General features: G+C 38.0%; 1 protein-coding gene across 2 annotated transcripts in view; it reads left to right on the top strand.

Annotated features, from left to right (window-relative positions):
- Positions 1 to 7,135: 7,135 nt before the first annotated feature.
- F9 (coagulation factor IX) overlaps positions 7,136 to 15,725 on the top strand; it is a 31,412-nt gene continuing 22,822 nt past the window's right edge. For both annotated transcript variants that reach the window (XM_037988872.2, XM_007992840.3), the window contains exons 1-3: positions 7,136 to 7,223; positions 13,782 to 13,945; positions 14,134 to 14,158. In XM_037988872.2, coding sequence (XP_037844800.1) covers positions 7,136 to 7,223; positions 13,782 to 13,945; positions 14,134 to 14,158 — 277 coding nt within the window. The remainder of the gene's footprint in view (positions 7,224 to 13,781; positions 13,946 to 14,133; positions 14,159 to 15,725) is intronic.

Genomic DNA, 15,725 nt, shown 5'->3' with positions numbered 1-15,725 from the left:
GGAATTTGAAATTAAAAACATAATGACATTTACACTAGCAGCCACAAAAATAAAATTTGTGCATATAAATATAACAAAATATGTACAAGGTCTATATGAGAAAAAGTCCAAAACTCTGATGAAAGAAATGAAAATAGAACTAGAAAAATATTCCATGTTAATTGATAGAAGACCCAATATCATAAAAATGTCAGTTCTTCCCAATGTCATTTATAGATTCAATGCAATCCTGATCAAAATCCCAGCAAGTCTTTTTTTTTTTTTTTTTTTTTTTGGATATTGGTCGGTTCTCACACAGCCATAAAATAATACCCAAGATTGGGTAATTTATAAAGAAAAGAGATTTAATTTATTGACAGTTCTGGATGGCTGGGGAGGCCTCAGGAAACTTAAAATCATGGTGGAAGGGGAAGCAAGACCTTCTTCACATGGTGGCAGGAGACAGAAGGGCAAGTAAGGGAAATTTCAGACACTTATAAAACCACCAGATCTTGTGAGAACTCACTCACTATTATGAGTAAAGCACAGGGAAAACTGCCCTCATGATCCAATCACCTCCCTCCCTCCACACATGGGAATTACAGGTCCTTCCCTCAACACGTGGGGATTACAATTTGAGATGAGATTTGGGGGGAGACACAGGGTCAAACCATATCATTCCACCCCCGGTCCCTCCCAAATCTAATGTCATTTATACATGTCAAAACCAATCATGCCTTCCCAACAGTCTCCCTAAGTCTTAACTCATTCCAGCATTAACTCAAAAGTCTAAGTCCAAAGTCTCATCTGAGACAAGTCCCTTCTGTCTATGAGCCTGTAAAATCAAAAGCAAGTTAGTTCCTTCCAAAATACATTGGGGGTACAGGCATTGGGTAAATGTGCCCATTCCAAATGGGAGATATTGGCCCAAACAAAGGGGCTACAGGTCCCATGCAAGTCCAAAATCCAGAAAAGCAGTCATTAGATCTTAAAGCTCCAAAATAATCTCATTTGACTCCATGTCTCACATCCAGGGCACACTGATGCAAAGGGTGGGCACCCATGGCCTTGGGCAGCTCCACCCCTGTGGCTTTGCAGGGTGCAGTCCCCCACCCTAGCTGCTTTCACAGCTGGTGTTGAGTGTCTGTGGCATTCCCAGGTGCATGGTGCAAGCTGTCTGTGAATCTACCATTCTGGGGTCTGGAGGACAGTGACCCTCTTCTTACAGCTCCACTAAGCAGTGAACCAGTGGGGACTCTATGGAGTGGGGGCTTGAACCCCACATTTCCCTCTGCACTGCCCTAGCAGAGGCTCTCCATGAAGACTCCACCCCTGCAGCAAACTTCTGCCTGGACATCCAGGCATTTCCATACACCCTCTGAAATCTAGGCAGAGGTTTCCAACCTTAATTCTTGACTTATGCATACCTGCAGGTCTAACCCATGTGGAAGCTGCTAAGTCTTGGGACTTGCACCCTCTGAAGCAATGGCCTGAGCTGTACATTGGCCCCTTTTATCCACAGCTGGGACACAAGGCGTCAAGTCTTGAGGCTGCACAGAGCAGTAGCATGGTCCTGGGCCCAGCCCAGGAAACCATTTTTCCTCCTAAGCCTCCAGGCCTGTGATGGGAGGGGCTGCTATGGAGATCTCTGATGTGTCCTGGAGATATTTTCCCATTGTCTTGGTGATTAACATTTAGATTCTCATTACTTATGTAAATTTCTGCAGTTGGCTTGAATTTTGCCCCAGAAAATGGGTTTTTCTTTTCTACTACATGGTCATGCTGCAAATTTTCCAAACATTTACACTCTGTCACCTCTTTAACACTTTGCTGCTTGGAAATTTCTTCTGCCAGATACCCTAAATCATCTCTCTCAGTTTCAAAGTTTCACAGATCTCCAGGACAGGGGCAAAATGCCACCAGTCTCTTTGCTAAAGCATAGCAAGAGTGATCTTTACTTTAGTTTCCAGTAAATTTATCTCCATCTGAGACCACCTCAGCTTGGACTTCATTGTCCACATCACGATCAGCATTTTGGACAGAACCATTCAACAAGTCTCTAGGAAGCTCCAAACACTTCCACATCTTCCTGTCTTCTTCTGAGCCCTCCAAAGTATTCCAATCTCTGCCTGTTACCAAGTTCCAAAGTCACTTTCACATTTTCAAGTATCTCTATAGTAGTACCCCGCTTCTGGTACCAATTTAATGTCTTAGTCCATTCTTACACTGCTATAAAAAAAAATACCTGAGACTGGGTAATTTATAAAGGAAAAAGGTTTAATTGGCTCACAGGCAATAGAGGTCTCAGGAAACTTATAATCATGGCTGTAGGAAAAGGGGAAGCAAGGACCTTCTTCACATAGTGGCAGGAGAGAGAAGGGCAAGCAGAGGAAACGCCAGATGCTTATAAAACCATCAAATCTCATGAGAACTCAACTACACAGTATCACAAAAACAGCATGGGGGAAACCACTCCCATCATCCAATCACTTCCTCCCTCCACATGTGAGGATTTCAATTCAAGATGAGATTTGCGTGGGAACACAGAGCCAAACCATATCAGATATTGACAAAATGATTATATAGTTTATATGAAGAGGCAAAAGACCCAGAATAGCCAGTACAATATTGAATGAGAAGAACAAAGTTGGAGGACTGACACTACCAGACCTCAAGACTTATATAAACCTACAGTAATTAAGACAGTATGATATTGGCAAAAGAATATACAAATATAATAGATCAATAGAATAGTATAGAGAGCCCAGAAGCAGACCCTTATAATATAATCAACTGATCTCTGACAAAGGAGCAAAGACAATAAAATTGATAAAAGATAGTATTTTCACCAAATGGTGTGGAACTGGACATGAAAAAAAAATGAATCTAGACACAAACTTTACACCCTTCACAAAAATTAATGCAAAATGGATCACGGCCCTGAATGTAAAGTGTAAAACCAGAAAACTCCTAGAAGATAACATAAGAAAAAAATCTAGATGACCTTGTGTTTGGTTATAACATTTTAGACATGACACCATAGGCAAGATATATGAAAGAAAAAAATGATACATTAGAGTCCATTAAAATTAAAATTTTTTTGCTCTATGATACACACTGTCAAAAGAACGAAAATATAAACCACAGACTGGAAGAAAACATTTCCCCAAGCTATATTTGGTTAAGGAATGTTATCAAAAACATACAAAGAACTCTTAACAATAAGAAAATAATGAGTTATTTTCATGTAACATGGGCCAAAGGACTTAACAGACAACTCACCAAAGAAGAAACACAGATGGTAAAGAAGTATATGAAAAAATGCTCTACATCATATGTTATCAGGGAATTGCAAATTGAAATGACAATGAGATACCATTATATATCTATTAGAATGACCAAAATCCAGGACCCTGACAACACAATGCTAATGAGGATGTGGCGCAACAGGAGCTTTTATTCACTTATTGGTGAGAATGCAGAGTGGAACAGCCACTTTAGAAGACAGTTTGGCAGTTTCTCACAAAACTAAACATACTTTTAACATATAATCCATCTATCTCACTCCACGTTATTCAAAGGAGTTGAAAACATACATCCACACAAAAACATGCACACATTTATAAAAATTTTACTTACAATTGCCAAAACTTGGAAACCACCAAGATGTCCTTCAATAGGTGAATAAACTCTAGTACATTCAGAGAATAGAATATTATTCAGGGCTAAAAAAGAAATGAGCTATCAAACCATGAAAAGACAAGGGTAAAATTTAAAAGCGTATTACTAACTGAAAGAAGCCAATCTGAAAATCTGGAAAGGCTACATAGTATGTGATTTCAACTACAGTCATGTACCACATAACATCTTGGCCAATGACAGAATGCTATATGACAGTGGTCCCGTAAGATTATGATGGAGCTGAAAAATTCCTATTGCATAATGACATCATAGCTGTTGTAACATTGTAGCACAACACATCACTCAGGTGTTTGTAGTGATGCTGGTATAAAGAAACCTACTGCACTATCAGTTGTATAAAAATATAGCCCAGTTATGTACACTACATAATACTTGATAACTAAAAACTATGTTACTGATTTGTGTATTTAATATATTATATTTTATTGTTATTTTATAGTATACTTCTTCTACTTATAAAAAAAAGAGTTAATTGTAAAATAGCCTCAGGCAGGTCCTTCAAGAGGTATCCAAGAAGAAGGAATTGTTATCAGAGGAAATGATAGCTTCATGTATGTTATTGCTCCTGAAGACCATCCAAGTGTGGAGGTAGAAGGCAGTGATATTAATGATCGTGACCCTGTGGAGGCCTAAGCCAATATGTTTTCTTGTGTCTTAGTTTTTAAAAAAGTTTTAAAGTTAATAAAAATAGAAAAAGCTTATAAAGATATAAAGAAAGAAAATATTTTTGTTCAGCTGTACCATATGTTTATGCTTTAAACTAAGTATTATTATGAAAGGGTCAAAAAGGTTTAAAAACTAAAAAGTTTATAAAATAAACGTGTTACTGTAAACTAAGGTTAACTTTTTTTTTTTTTTTTTTTTTTGAGACAGAGTCTCGCTCTGTTGCCCAGGCTGGAGTGCAATGGCGTGATCTCGGCTCGCTGCAACCTCTGCCTCCTGGGTTGTAGCAACTCTCCCACCTCAGCCTCCCGAATATCTGGGACTACAGGTGTGTGCCACCACACCTGGCTAATTTTTGTATTTTTAGTAGAGAGGGGGTTTCACCACCTTAGCCAGACTGCTCTCGAACTCCTGACCTCAAGTGATCCACCCACTTCTTGGCCTCCCAAAGCGCTGGGATTACAGGCGTGAGCTACCGCGCCTGGCCAGGTTAAACATTTTTTAGAAATTTGGTGTGTAGCTTAAGAGGACAGTGTTTATAAAAATCTACAGTAGTGTATAGTAATGCCCTAGGCCCTCACATTCACTCACCACTCACTCACGGACTCACCCAGAGCAACTTCCAGTCCTGCAAGCTCCATTCTTAATAAGTCCCCTATACAGGTGTACTATTTTTTATTTTCTTTCTACTGTACTTTTTCTGTTTATGTACACAGATACCATCATATTATAATTGCCTACAGTATTCAGTATGGTAATATGCTGTACAGGTTTGTAGCCTAAAAGCAATAGGCTATCATATAGCTTAGTTGTGTAGTAGGCTATGTCATCTAGGTTTGTGTAAGTACACTCTGCGATGTTTGCACAGTGATGAAATTGCCTAATGACACATTGCTCCGAATGTATCTTCATCAAACTGTACATGACTTTCTGAAGGAGTCAAAGCTATGGAGACAGTAAAAATGATAAGTGATTTCCAGGTGTTGTGGGGAGATAAGGTAGAGCACAGAGGATTTTTAGGGCAGTGAAACTACTCTGTATAATATTATAATGATGGATATATGTCATTATACATCTGTCCAAACCTTTAGCATGGACAATACCAATAATGAAACCTAAAGTAAACAACTGACTTTGAGTGATTATGATGTGTCAATGAAGATTCATCAATTGTGATAAATGGGCCACTCTGGCTAGGCATGTTGATAATGAAGGAGGTTGTGCATGTGTGGGGACAGAGGGTATATGGGAGATCTCTGTAGCTTCCACTCAATTTTGCTGTGAATCTAAAACCACTCTAAAAAAAAATAAAGTCTTAAAATGAAACACAATAGCATTCATAATTACTCCAGAGAAAATTAAATCCTTATGTATACACTTACTAAAACATCTATAGGATATATATGTTAAAAATTACAAAAAGCTGATGAAAGAAATAAAACACCAAAATAAGTGAAGAGACACATGTGTTATGTTCCTGGATTGAAAAACTCAACACATTGAAGGTATCGATTTTCCCAAATTGACATACAGGTTTTACATAATTCCTATAAAAATCTCAGTAAGTATCTCTTTAGATACATATAAGATCATTCTAAAATTTATACAAGCCCTTAGAACAGTTAAAAACATCTTACCAAAAGAAGAATAAAGTTGGAGGAATCACTCTACCTATTATAAAGTCTTACTATATAGCTAGAATAATTATGACAGTGTGGTATTGGCAGAGGGATAAATACATCAATGGCACAAAGAATAGATAGAGAAACTGGAAGTCAACCCAAAACCAATATGGTTAACTGACTTATGAAAAAATTTCACAAGCCATTCAATCAAGGAAGGATGGGGTGGTTTTTTCGTTTTTTGTTTTAACAAATTGTGCTGGGTAAATTGGACATCTCTATGGAAAAAAAAATAAATGAAGGTGGACCTAAATGTCATACTTTACACAAATATTAACTCAAAATGGAGCATGGGCATAAATCTAAATCTTCAAACTGTAAAACATTTAGAAAAAAATCATCAGGATCTAGTGTTAGTGGAAGAGTTCTAAAAGTGATCCATAAAATAAAAAAATAAATAAACTGGACTACATCAAAACTAAAAAATTCTGCTCTGTGAAAGACCTAATTAAGGGAACAAAAGACAAGCTACAGGCTGGAGACAATATATGTAATCCACATATCTATGAAAGGACTCATATCTAGAATATATAAACAACCTTAAGAATCTGACAGTAAAAAAAAAAAAAAAATCAAATAAACTAACTGGCCGTAAACCCGGGAGGCGGAGCTGCAGTGAGCTGAGATCCAGCCACTGCACTCCAGCCTGGGCGACAGAGCGAGACTCCGTCTCAAAAAATAAAAAAATAAAAAAAATAAAAAATAAAAAAAATAAACTAACTGGACCACTCATACGTTGCTGATGGAAATGTAAAGTGGTACAGTCATTCTGGCAAACATCAGTGATCTCTTACAAAGACAAGACGTGTCCCAGTGATGAACTGTGCTGCCCCAGTAAATGTAGCCACTATGCCTATCTCCATTCTGAAGATGTATCACTTCCTGTTTCAGCCTCAAATCAGCCACAGTGGCAGAAGCCCACAAAGTCAGAGGTGAAATTTAATTATGACGACTGCCCATTCTCTTCACTTGTTCCAAGAGGCCATTGGAAATAGTCCAAAGACCCATTGAGAGAGATGGACATTATTTCCCAGAAGTAAATACAGCTCAGCTTGTACTTTGGTACAACTAATCGACCTTACCACTTGCACAATCAGCTAGCAAAGGTTATGCAGCGTGTGAACATGATCATGGCAGAATCACCAGGCCTCATCACCATCTGCCTTTTAGGATATCTACTCAGTGCTGAATGTACAGGTTTGTTTCCTTTTTTAAAATACATTGAGTATGCTTGCCTTTTAGATATAGAAATATCTGATGCTGTCTTCTTCACTAAATTTTGATTACATGAGTTTGACAGCAATATTGAAGAGTCTAGCAGCCAGCATGCAGGTTGGTAAGTACTGGTTCTTTGTTAGCTAGGTTTTCTTCTTCATTTTTAAAACTAAACAGATCGACAATGCTTATGATGCATTTATGTTTAACAAACACTGTTCAGTTTATGATTTGGTCATGTAATTCCTGTTAGAAAACATTCATCTCCTTGGTTTAAAAAAATCAAAAGTGGGAAAACAAAGAAATAGCAGAATACAGTGAAAAAATTAACCACATTATTTTTTGTTTGGACTTACCACTTTGAAATCAAAATAGGAAACGAAAGCACAATGGTCTTATTTACACAAAAAGTCTGATTTTAAATTACATGACATTTCAAGGTTTTAGATAAGTAATGAGGTATGTCTCTAATTTTTTAAAATATATATCTTCAATTTAAAGTTTTAGTTAAAACATAAAGATTAACCTTTCATTAGCAAGCTGTTAGTTATCACCAAAACTTTTCGTGGATTAGGAAAAAATCATTTTGTCTCTATGTAAAACATCTTGGAGTTGATATTTGGGGAAACACAATACTCAGTTGAGTTCCCTAGGGGAGAAAAGCAAGTCTAAGAATTGACATGAAGAGTAGGAAGTTAGCTAATGCAACATATATCACTTTGTTTTTTCACAACTACAGTGACTTTATATATTCCCCAGAGGAAGGCATATGGGGAAGAAATTATCCCATTTGGACAAACAGCATGTTCTCATAGGAAGCATTTATCACACTTACTTGTCAACCTTCTAGAATCAAATCTAGTAGCTGACAGTACCAAGATCAGGGGTGCCAACCCTAAGCACCCCCAGAAAGCTGACTGGCCCTGTGGTTCCCACTCCAGACATGATGTCAGCTGTGAAATCAGACTGAAATGCTGAAATAATGATTTAAAAAATAGAGGTTAAACTAGCAAAGTGAGTAAAGTCAAGGGATAAGGAAAATTTGTTGGAAAACTCACAAAGCAGGACATAAAGCAAGGTCATTAGACATATCTCATTAGTGTGACATCTGGGAGGACAAAGGATCCAAACCCTTTCTTCTATAGAAGTGGTGAGATGATCAAGGTAGAGGGCTTCTGCCTCCTTGAAGACTTCAGATGCTGGGGAAAGGATAGATAAGAATAAAGATGAACCAGGCTTTTGGAGCAAGGGAAATAATGACTAGAGATAAACCTGAAGAGAAGTTAAATATATGATCCCCAGACAATACTAAGGAGAAAGGCAATGTGATTCTGCAGCCACTGTAGCCAGAGATAATAAGCCCTTGAGGAGGGGGCCAATGGAATTTTTCTAAGGATGGACAGTATTAATGCAGCACTCTCTTCTGCTATTAAAACTCTCATTGGCTTCTAAAAGGAGTTTCTGTGAGTGATTTGCTGAGATGTTGCATTTTCATGGCTGCTGCCTTTAGGTATTATTGCAACAGTTTGGAATTTTGAAATTAAAACAGTTCTGTAAAACCAGTTTAGTTTTGTAAAGTGTATGCATCAAAGATGTCCTTCATTCATTCAGACATTACTGAGTTACAACTGCGGTGCCAGGTACTGTGTCAGGGTATTAGGGTATGGGGACAAACAAGACTCCCTCTTTGATCTAAAGCACCATGAGGTCAGGTGAGAAGTTTCAATATAATGTGATAAAATGTGCACCAGTTACCAAGGGATCATAGAGAAAAGGACATATTAAATGGGGACACACTTGATAGAGAGAAAGTATTTTCATCTGGGTCTAAAAAGATGAGGTATTCTCTCTCTTTAAATGTCTGACATAAGGGCATTTTATGCAAAGAGGATCACTCATGTGCAAAGGCTCAGATCTGCAAGAACATGAGGTATTTCAGGAGTTTTGTATGGTTCCATATGGAGTATGACAAGTGAGGCAGGTAAACTAGGCAGAGCTGGTCATCAGATAATGAAGGCGTTAACCTGAGGAGACTGGGCAATAAAATGCAATATGGAGGTACCAAAGTATAAACATAAGGAGTGCGACTGATGGCTGATTTAGGATGCCCAGTCTGGCAACACTCTAATGAAATGATAGCTGGGGAGGGAGGCCGTGCCCAGACTAGGAGAGAGCAGTCTTGAGACTATTGCAATTATCTACGGGAGACATAAAGGCTGGAACCTGAACAGTACCTGTACAAAAAAAGAGGGGAGTTCAAATGATATTAAGGAAGTAGAAGTGGTATGACTTAACCATCTGGGTATGGGAGGAGAAACGGCTAGAGTCTTGGGCATTTTGTGTTTGATGTGATTATGGACCTCAGTATAATGTCTAGGAGAACTGGCTCTTTAGTCTGACTGCCAGAGTCTGAATCCTGGGTCTGATGTTTTAGTATGTTACCTTGGGCAAAGCCCTTAGCCTCTATGAATCTCAGTTTTCTTCATTTATAAAAATAAGATGATAGTGCCTATCTCGTGGGACTTTTGTGAGGATGAAGTGAGATAATGGATGCAAAGTTACTGAGCACAGTGTCCAACACAGCAGAAGCATTACATATACATCAGCTATTACTGGCTACATTATGACAATCGGTGAGGGAGTTGGAAAGATAATCTGAAATTCAGGAGACATATCTGACTATAGATGAGTATTTGGAACTCAGTGTTCTGTAAACAGTAGTTACAGCCACGTGTGTGGGCATCTAGAGAGTGAGCATGGATACTGTGATGCCTAGTACAGTGCCTGGCAGTAGTGGTTGTATGCTCAGTAAATTTTGTTAACAGGGTCAGGGCCGGACTAGGGTGTGGTAAGCAAGGCCTGTAGGGCATAAATATACTTGTACACCCCGAGAAGTGAGGACCTCTTAAATATTGTGCCCTATGTGCCTTGTTTAGTTCACTCTTGTCCCAGTGCTGGCAAGTATGTATAAAGTGAAAAAGGAAAAAGGAAAAAGTTGAGGCTGGAGCCTGGGAGAACCTTGGACTTCTAAGGGCCATGGAGAGGAACAGGAGTTAATCAATTCAAGTGCTGGATGGATAACAGGAGTTACAGCCAAGAGGGGAACTGGAATAGAGTGATTATTATAAAAAGAGTTTCCTAAAAAGGGAGAGATCAACAATTAGAAAATATTCAGAGCAGCCAGTAAATACATAAACTCAAAATTATTCTTTAGGTCATTTCGGATCGTGACAATAGTCATTTCATTATATAAATGTGATTAAGGAAGGAAAAGAGCTATACAAAAGTTATTAAAGAGCTAAAGAGAATTAAGAAATTTAAAATGGAAGAAAGTAGGGCCAACATGAAAGGAGTAGGGAGAAAAAGAGATAACCAGCATATTGTCTCACCGATCCTGTCAACACCTGTGAGGTAGATATTCTTATTATACTAGTGTTAAACCTATTTTACAGTTGACAAAGTTAAGGTTCAGAGCTTATGTGACTTGTCCAAGGTCACAGGTCTAGAGGAGGCAGATACTTGATTCAAACCTATTTCTGTCTGATCTGATTCTAAAGTCTGTTTTTTCACTCAACCTCACTGTACAGTCAGTTCTCCCTGTGAGTTCCATAGCCACAGATTCAACTAACTGCAGATCAAAAATATTCAAGAAAAAAATGGATGGCTGCATCTCTACTGAATGTGTACAGACTTTTTTATCTTTCATTATTCCCTAAACAATACAGCATAACAACTATTTACATAGCATTTACATTGTATTAGCTATTACGAGAAACCTAGAGATGATTTACAGTATAAAGGAGGATGTGTTTAGATTATATGCAAATAGTAAGCCATTTTTATATCAGAGATGTGAGCACCCACAGATCTTGATATTTGCAGGGGGTCTTGCCACCAATTTTCCATGGATACTGAGGAACGACTGTAAATGGATGCAGGTATGGATGCTATTTAGGAGTGTCCAGGGCCAAATAAATGAGTTGCTGAGCAGAGAGGTGGGTGGAGGCTGTGAGGCATCAATATGTGGTGGCATCCATCTGCAGTTCAGTGATTTTTTCCTTCATAGTCCTTGGCTGTCTGGGAAGAGAAGGATGAAGGCAGATGGCTGCTCAAATTTAGGGACTAGGATTGCAGGATAGGCACAGCATTGCAAAGAAGTGAAGGAAACTGAGAAATTTGGCAAATGAAGAGTTGAAGAGAGGCCTGGCATGGTGGCTCACACCTGTAATCCCAGCACTTTGAGAGGCCCAGGTGGGCAGATCACTTGAGGTCAGGAGTTTGACACCAGCCTGACCAACATAGTGAAATGGTGAAACCCTGTCTCTACTGAAAATACAAAAATTAGCTGGGCATGGTGGCGGGCACCTGTAATCCCAGCTACTCGGAAGGCTGAGGCAGGAGAATAGCTTGAACCTGGGAGATGGAGGTTGCAGTGAGCTGAGATCGCACCGCTGCACTCCAGCCTGGGCAACAGAGCAAGACTCTGTCTCAAAAAAAAAAAAAAAAAAATATTGAAGAGAAAAAGTCTAGGCTAAATTCAAAGACAAAAAGTGAGCCCAAAAGGAACTTGAAGGGCAGGGAAAAGCAGGGATGTCAAGGGACTAGAACACTCCATAAAGTGAACAGCTGCAACGAAAATAAGGGAAGAAAGTTTAGTTCATCTCTGTTGCTTTCCTTTCCTTTTTACTTTCCTTTATCTTCCTTTTTGGAGTTAATCAGGAAGCAGTCCCAAATACCCCAGAAAGTTCATCTTATAAGCCCTTGGTCCTCTTGAGATGGTATCAGATATATTGCTAGACCCTTGAAGAAAGGAACAACTCCAGCAACTTCTTGAGTCCCTGTTATTAATCTTATACATACATACACATATATGTATATACATGAAAACACACAAACACGTGTGTGTGTATACAGCCATGCATTCCTTAACAATGGGGATATAGTCTGAGAAATGTGTCATTAAGCAATTTCATCACTGTGCGAACATAATAGAGTGTGCTTACCTAAACCTAAATGGTATAGCTTACTACATACCTAGGTTATATTTATGTGGCCTATTGCTCCTAGGCTCCTAGGATGCAAACCTGTACAGCATGTGACTGTACTGAACACTGTAGGCAACGGCAACAGTGGTATTTGTGGATCTAAACATAGAAAAGGCACAGTGAAAATACAGTATAATAACCTTACAGGACCACTGTCATAGAATGTCATCATTGACCAAATGTCATTATGCAACAAATGATTATCTCATATATATGATATGATATATATGATATATACATGTGTGTATATATACATGTATACATGTATATATATTTATGTCATTATGCAACAAATGATTATCATATATATGATATATATGTGTGTATACATGTATACGTGTATATATACACATATACATGTATATATACACATGTATACGTGTGTGTGTGTATATATATATACACACACACACATACATACACAGAGAGAGAGAAAGAGAAAGAGAGACAGAGGAGAGAGGAAGGAGGGAGGGAAGGAGAAAGATAATTCAGATAGAGACATCAGTTCTCCAGAGTTCAGGAGTGTCTCTACAGACTAGGTAGATGTAGCTTAAAAAAACCACACCCTGAATTCTAGAGAGATGTTCAGATCACTGCAATTCCTATTATAACCTTATGGGACCACTGTCATATAATGTCATCATTGACCAAATGTCATTATGCAACAAATGATTATCTCATATATATATGATATATATGATATATATATGATATATATGATATATATATGTGTGTGTGTGTATATATATACACACACACATATACAGAGAGAGAGAGAGAGAAAGAGAGACAGAGGAGAGAGGAAGGAGGGAGGGAAGGAGAAAGATAATTCAGATAGAGACATCAGTTCTCCAGAGTTCAGGAGTGTCTCTACAGACTAGGTAGATGTAACTTAAAAAATCCACACCCTGAATTCTAGAGAGATGTTCAGATCACTGCAATTCCTATAACACTTGCCAACCAACAGTGCTGTTGATCTGAAATTGCTTTTTCAAATTAATGCAGTGGTTTTTCTTTAACATCCAGTCACAGACATTGGGGTCACATTTGCAGCTGGACCATAATTAGGCTTCTGTTCTTCAGGAGACATTTGTTCAAAGTCATTTGGGCAACCATATTCTGAAAACAGCCCAGCCAGGGTGATGGATCACCTTGCAAGGATCCGCAATGAGCTATTTTCAAGTGATGACAAAGTGTGAAGTTAACTGCTCATTTGAGAACTTTCTTTTTCATCCAAAGTAAATTCAAATACGATTAGCAATCTGACCTTTTATTACTGGAACTCTCCTGACTAAAAGTAAAATTGAATTTTAATTCCTAAATCTCCATGTGTATACAGTACTGTGGGAACATTACAGATTTTGGCTCCATGCCCTAAAGAGAAATTGGCTTTGGGATTATTTGTATTAAAAACAAAGTCTTTCTTAAGAGATGTAAAATTTTCATGATGTTTTCTTTTTTGCTAAAACTAAAGAATTATTCCTTTACATTTCAGTTTTTCTTGATCATGAAAATGCCAACAAAATTCTGAATCGGCCAAAGAGGTATAATTCAGGTAAATTGGAAGAGTTTGTTCAAGGGAACCTTGAGAGAGAATGTATAGAAGAAAAGTGTAATTTTGAAGAAGCACGAGAAGTTTTTGAAAACACTGAAAAAACAGTAAGTATTTCCACATAATATCCTTCAGATGCAGAGCATAGAATAGAAAATCTTTAAAAAGACACTTCTCTTTAAAATTTTAAAGCATCCATATATATGTATGTATTATAAATGTTATAAAAGATAGGGAATCAATACCAAAACGCTTTAAATATTACCATTAATTTGTCTTCTTTTATTCTTTATAGACTGAATTTTGGAAGCAGTATGTTGGTAAGCGATTCATTTTATCCTCTAGCTAGTATATGCAACATTTGAGAATGATGTGGGGTTTTTCTCTGCATAAATAGACAATATATTAAACTTTGTCAAAAGAACCCAGAAAGATCAGTCCAACCCTCTAACCCAAATTGAATGGTGATATACTACAGGGTTATGCCAGTGTGGGAACTACTGCTGGTAAATAAGTTTAATCCTCCCTAGGTCTTCACAAAGAACATTGTTCCACCCCAGGAAGGTGGAAGGAAGAGACTGAAATGATTGTGTCTTAGGACCTGATGAAAGTTTGCATTCCTCAGTAAAATCAGAGAATGCTGATGGACTTAAATGTTTATAGCTTCAAAGTCCTCCTCATTATCATGGCCCACAAACCCCTCCATGATTGTCCTTCCCCACCCTCCCCATTACCCTTTTTGCCTCCTCTGCTACTTCTCTCCTCACACACTGGGCTCCAGCCACCCTGATCTTCCTGCCACTTCTTGCACACTCTAGGAATGCTCCCACTTTAGAGGCTTTATCTGGCTGTTTCTCTTATCTGGCTGTTCCCGACTTCCTGTGGGCTGGCTCCCTCACCTCCTTCAGGTCTTTGCCCAAATGTTACCATCTTAATGAGGCCTACCTTCACCATCTATTAATACTTCAACCTGTCCCAGTAGCCTTACCACTCTAGACATCTGTACGGTACCCCACTCTATCTTTAACAGAGCTTTTCACCATCTAATGTATCATATAATTTCTTATTCATACTATTTATCATTTATTTTTTCCTACTCCACTAAAATGCAAGTTTCATGTTGGCAGGGATATTCAATTGTTTTGTTTATTGATATATTCCTAGCACCTAGAACAGTATCTGGAAAAGAGGTACTCAGTAAATATTTATCAAATGAATTGACCAAAAGAAAGAAAACTCAAAACTTTAATGACAACTCATTTTAAAACTACAATAACTTAAAATTCAGCAGTAGGATTTTGAGGGAGCGTAAGTTTCAAAGATTGACTTACCTAGGACTATCTGCATAAATAAAAAGAAATTAATCCAGATATCAAATTCACCAACTTCCATCAGTTGGAAATTCAATTCTATTTCCTACAGTTTATGTTCTGGAGACACTACTGGACACTCTTTTACTCTGGTAACTCATAATTCCTCCACTTTTGTTTTTAAACCATGAGAGAAAAATAGTTGACTCTGTTACATTGTTTTATCTAACTTTTCTTGATCTTAGAAATGAAAAGTACCATGCCAACTTCTACTGAAGTGCCCCCTAAAGTTAGTCCAAATAGGTCTTTGGAATCTCCATTCCGGCAGAATTTAGAACTTTGAATCACATGATTTATTTCTAAAAGTAAATCCATGACTATTTTCCCCACCAAAAAATTCCTGACTATTAAACTCCTACAATCCCTTCATTGCTCACTCCTCACCCCCAGGATCGTATTTTAAAGTTGGTCCCTTGCCTTTTGGGTCACATAGGCACGCTGTTTGCTATACCACAGGTATAGCTATCTGGAAAACATGGAGGGCATTATTCTTTCACTACTGCTTCGTCAACCAAAA

This window comes from Chlorocebus sabaeus, chromosome X, assembly GCF_047675955.1.
Source record: "Chlorocebus sabaeus isolate Y175 chromosome X, mChlSab1.0.hap1, whole genome shotgun sequence".
In the NCBI taxonomy this organism is placed as follows: Eukaryota; Metazoa; Chordata; class Mammalia; order Primates; family Cercopithecidae; genus Chlorocebus; species Chlorocebus sabaeus.
This window is presented reverse-complemented; position numbering and strand designations above follow the sequence as displayed.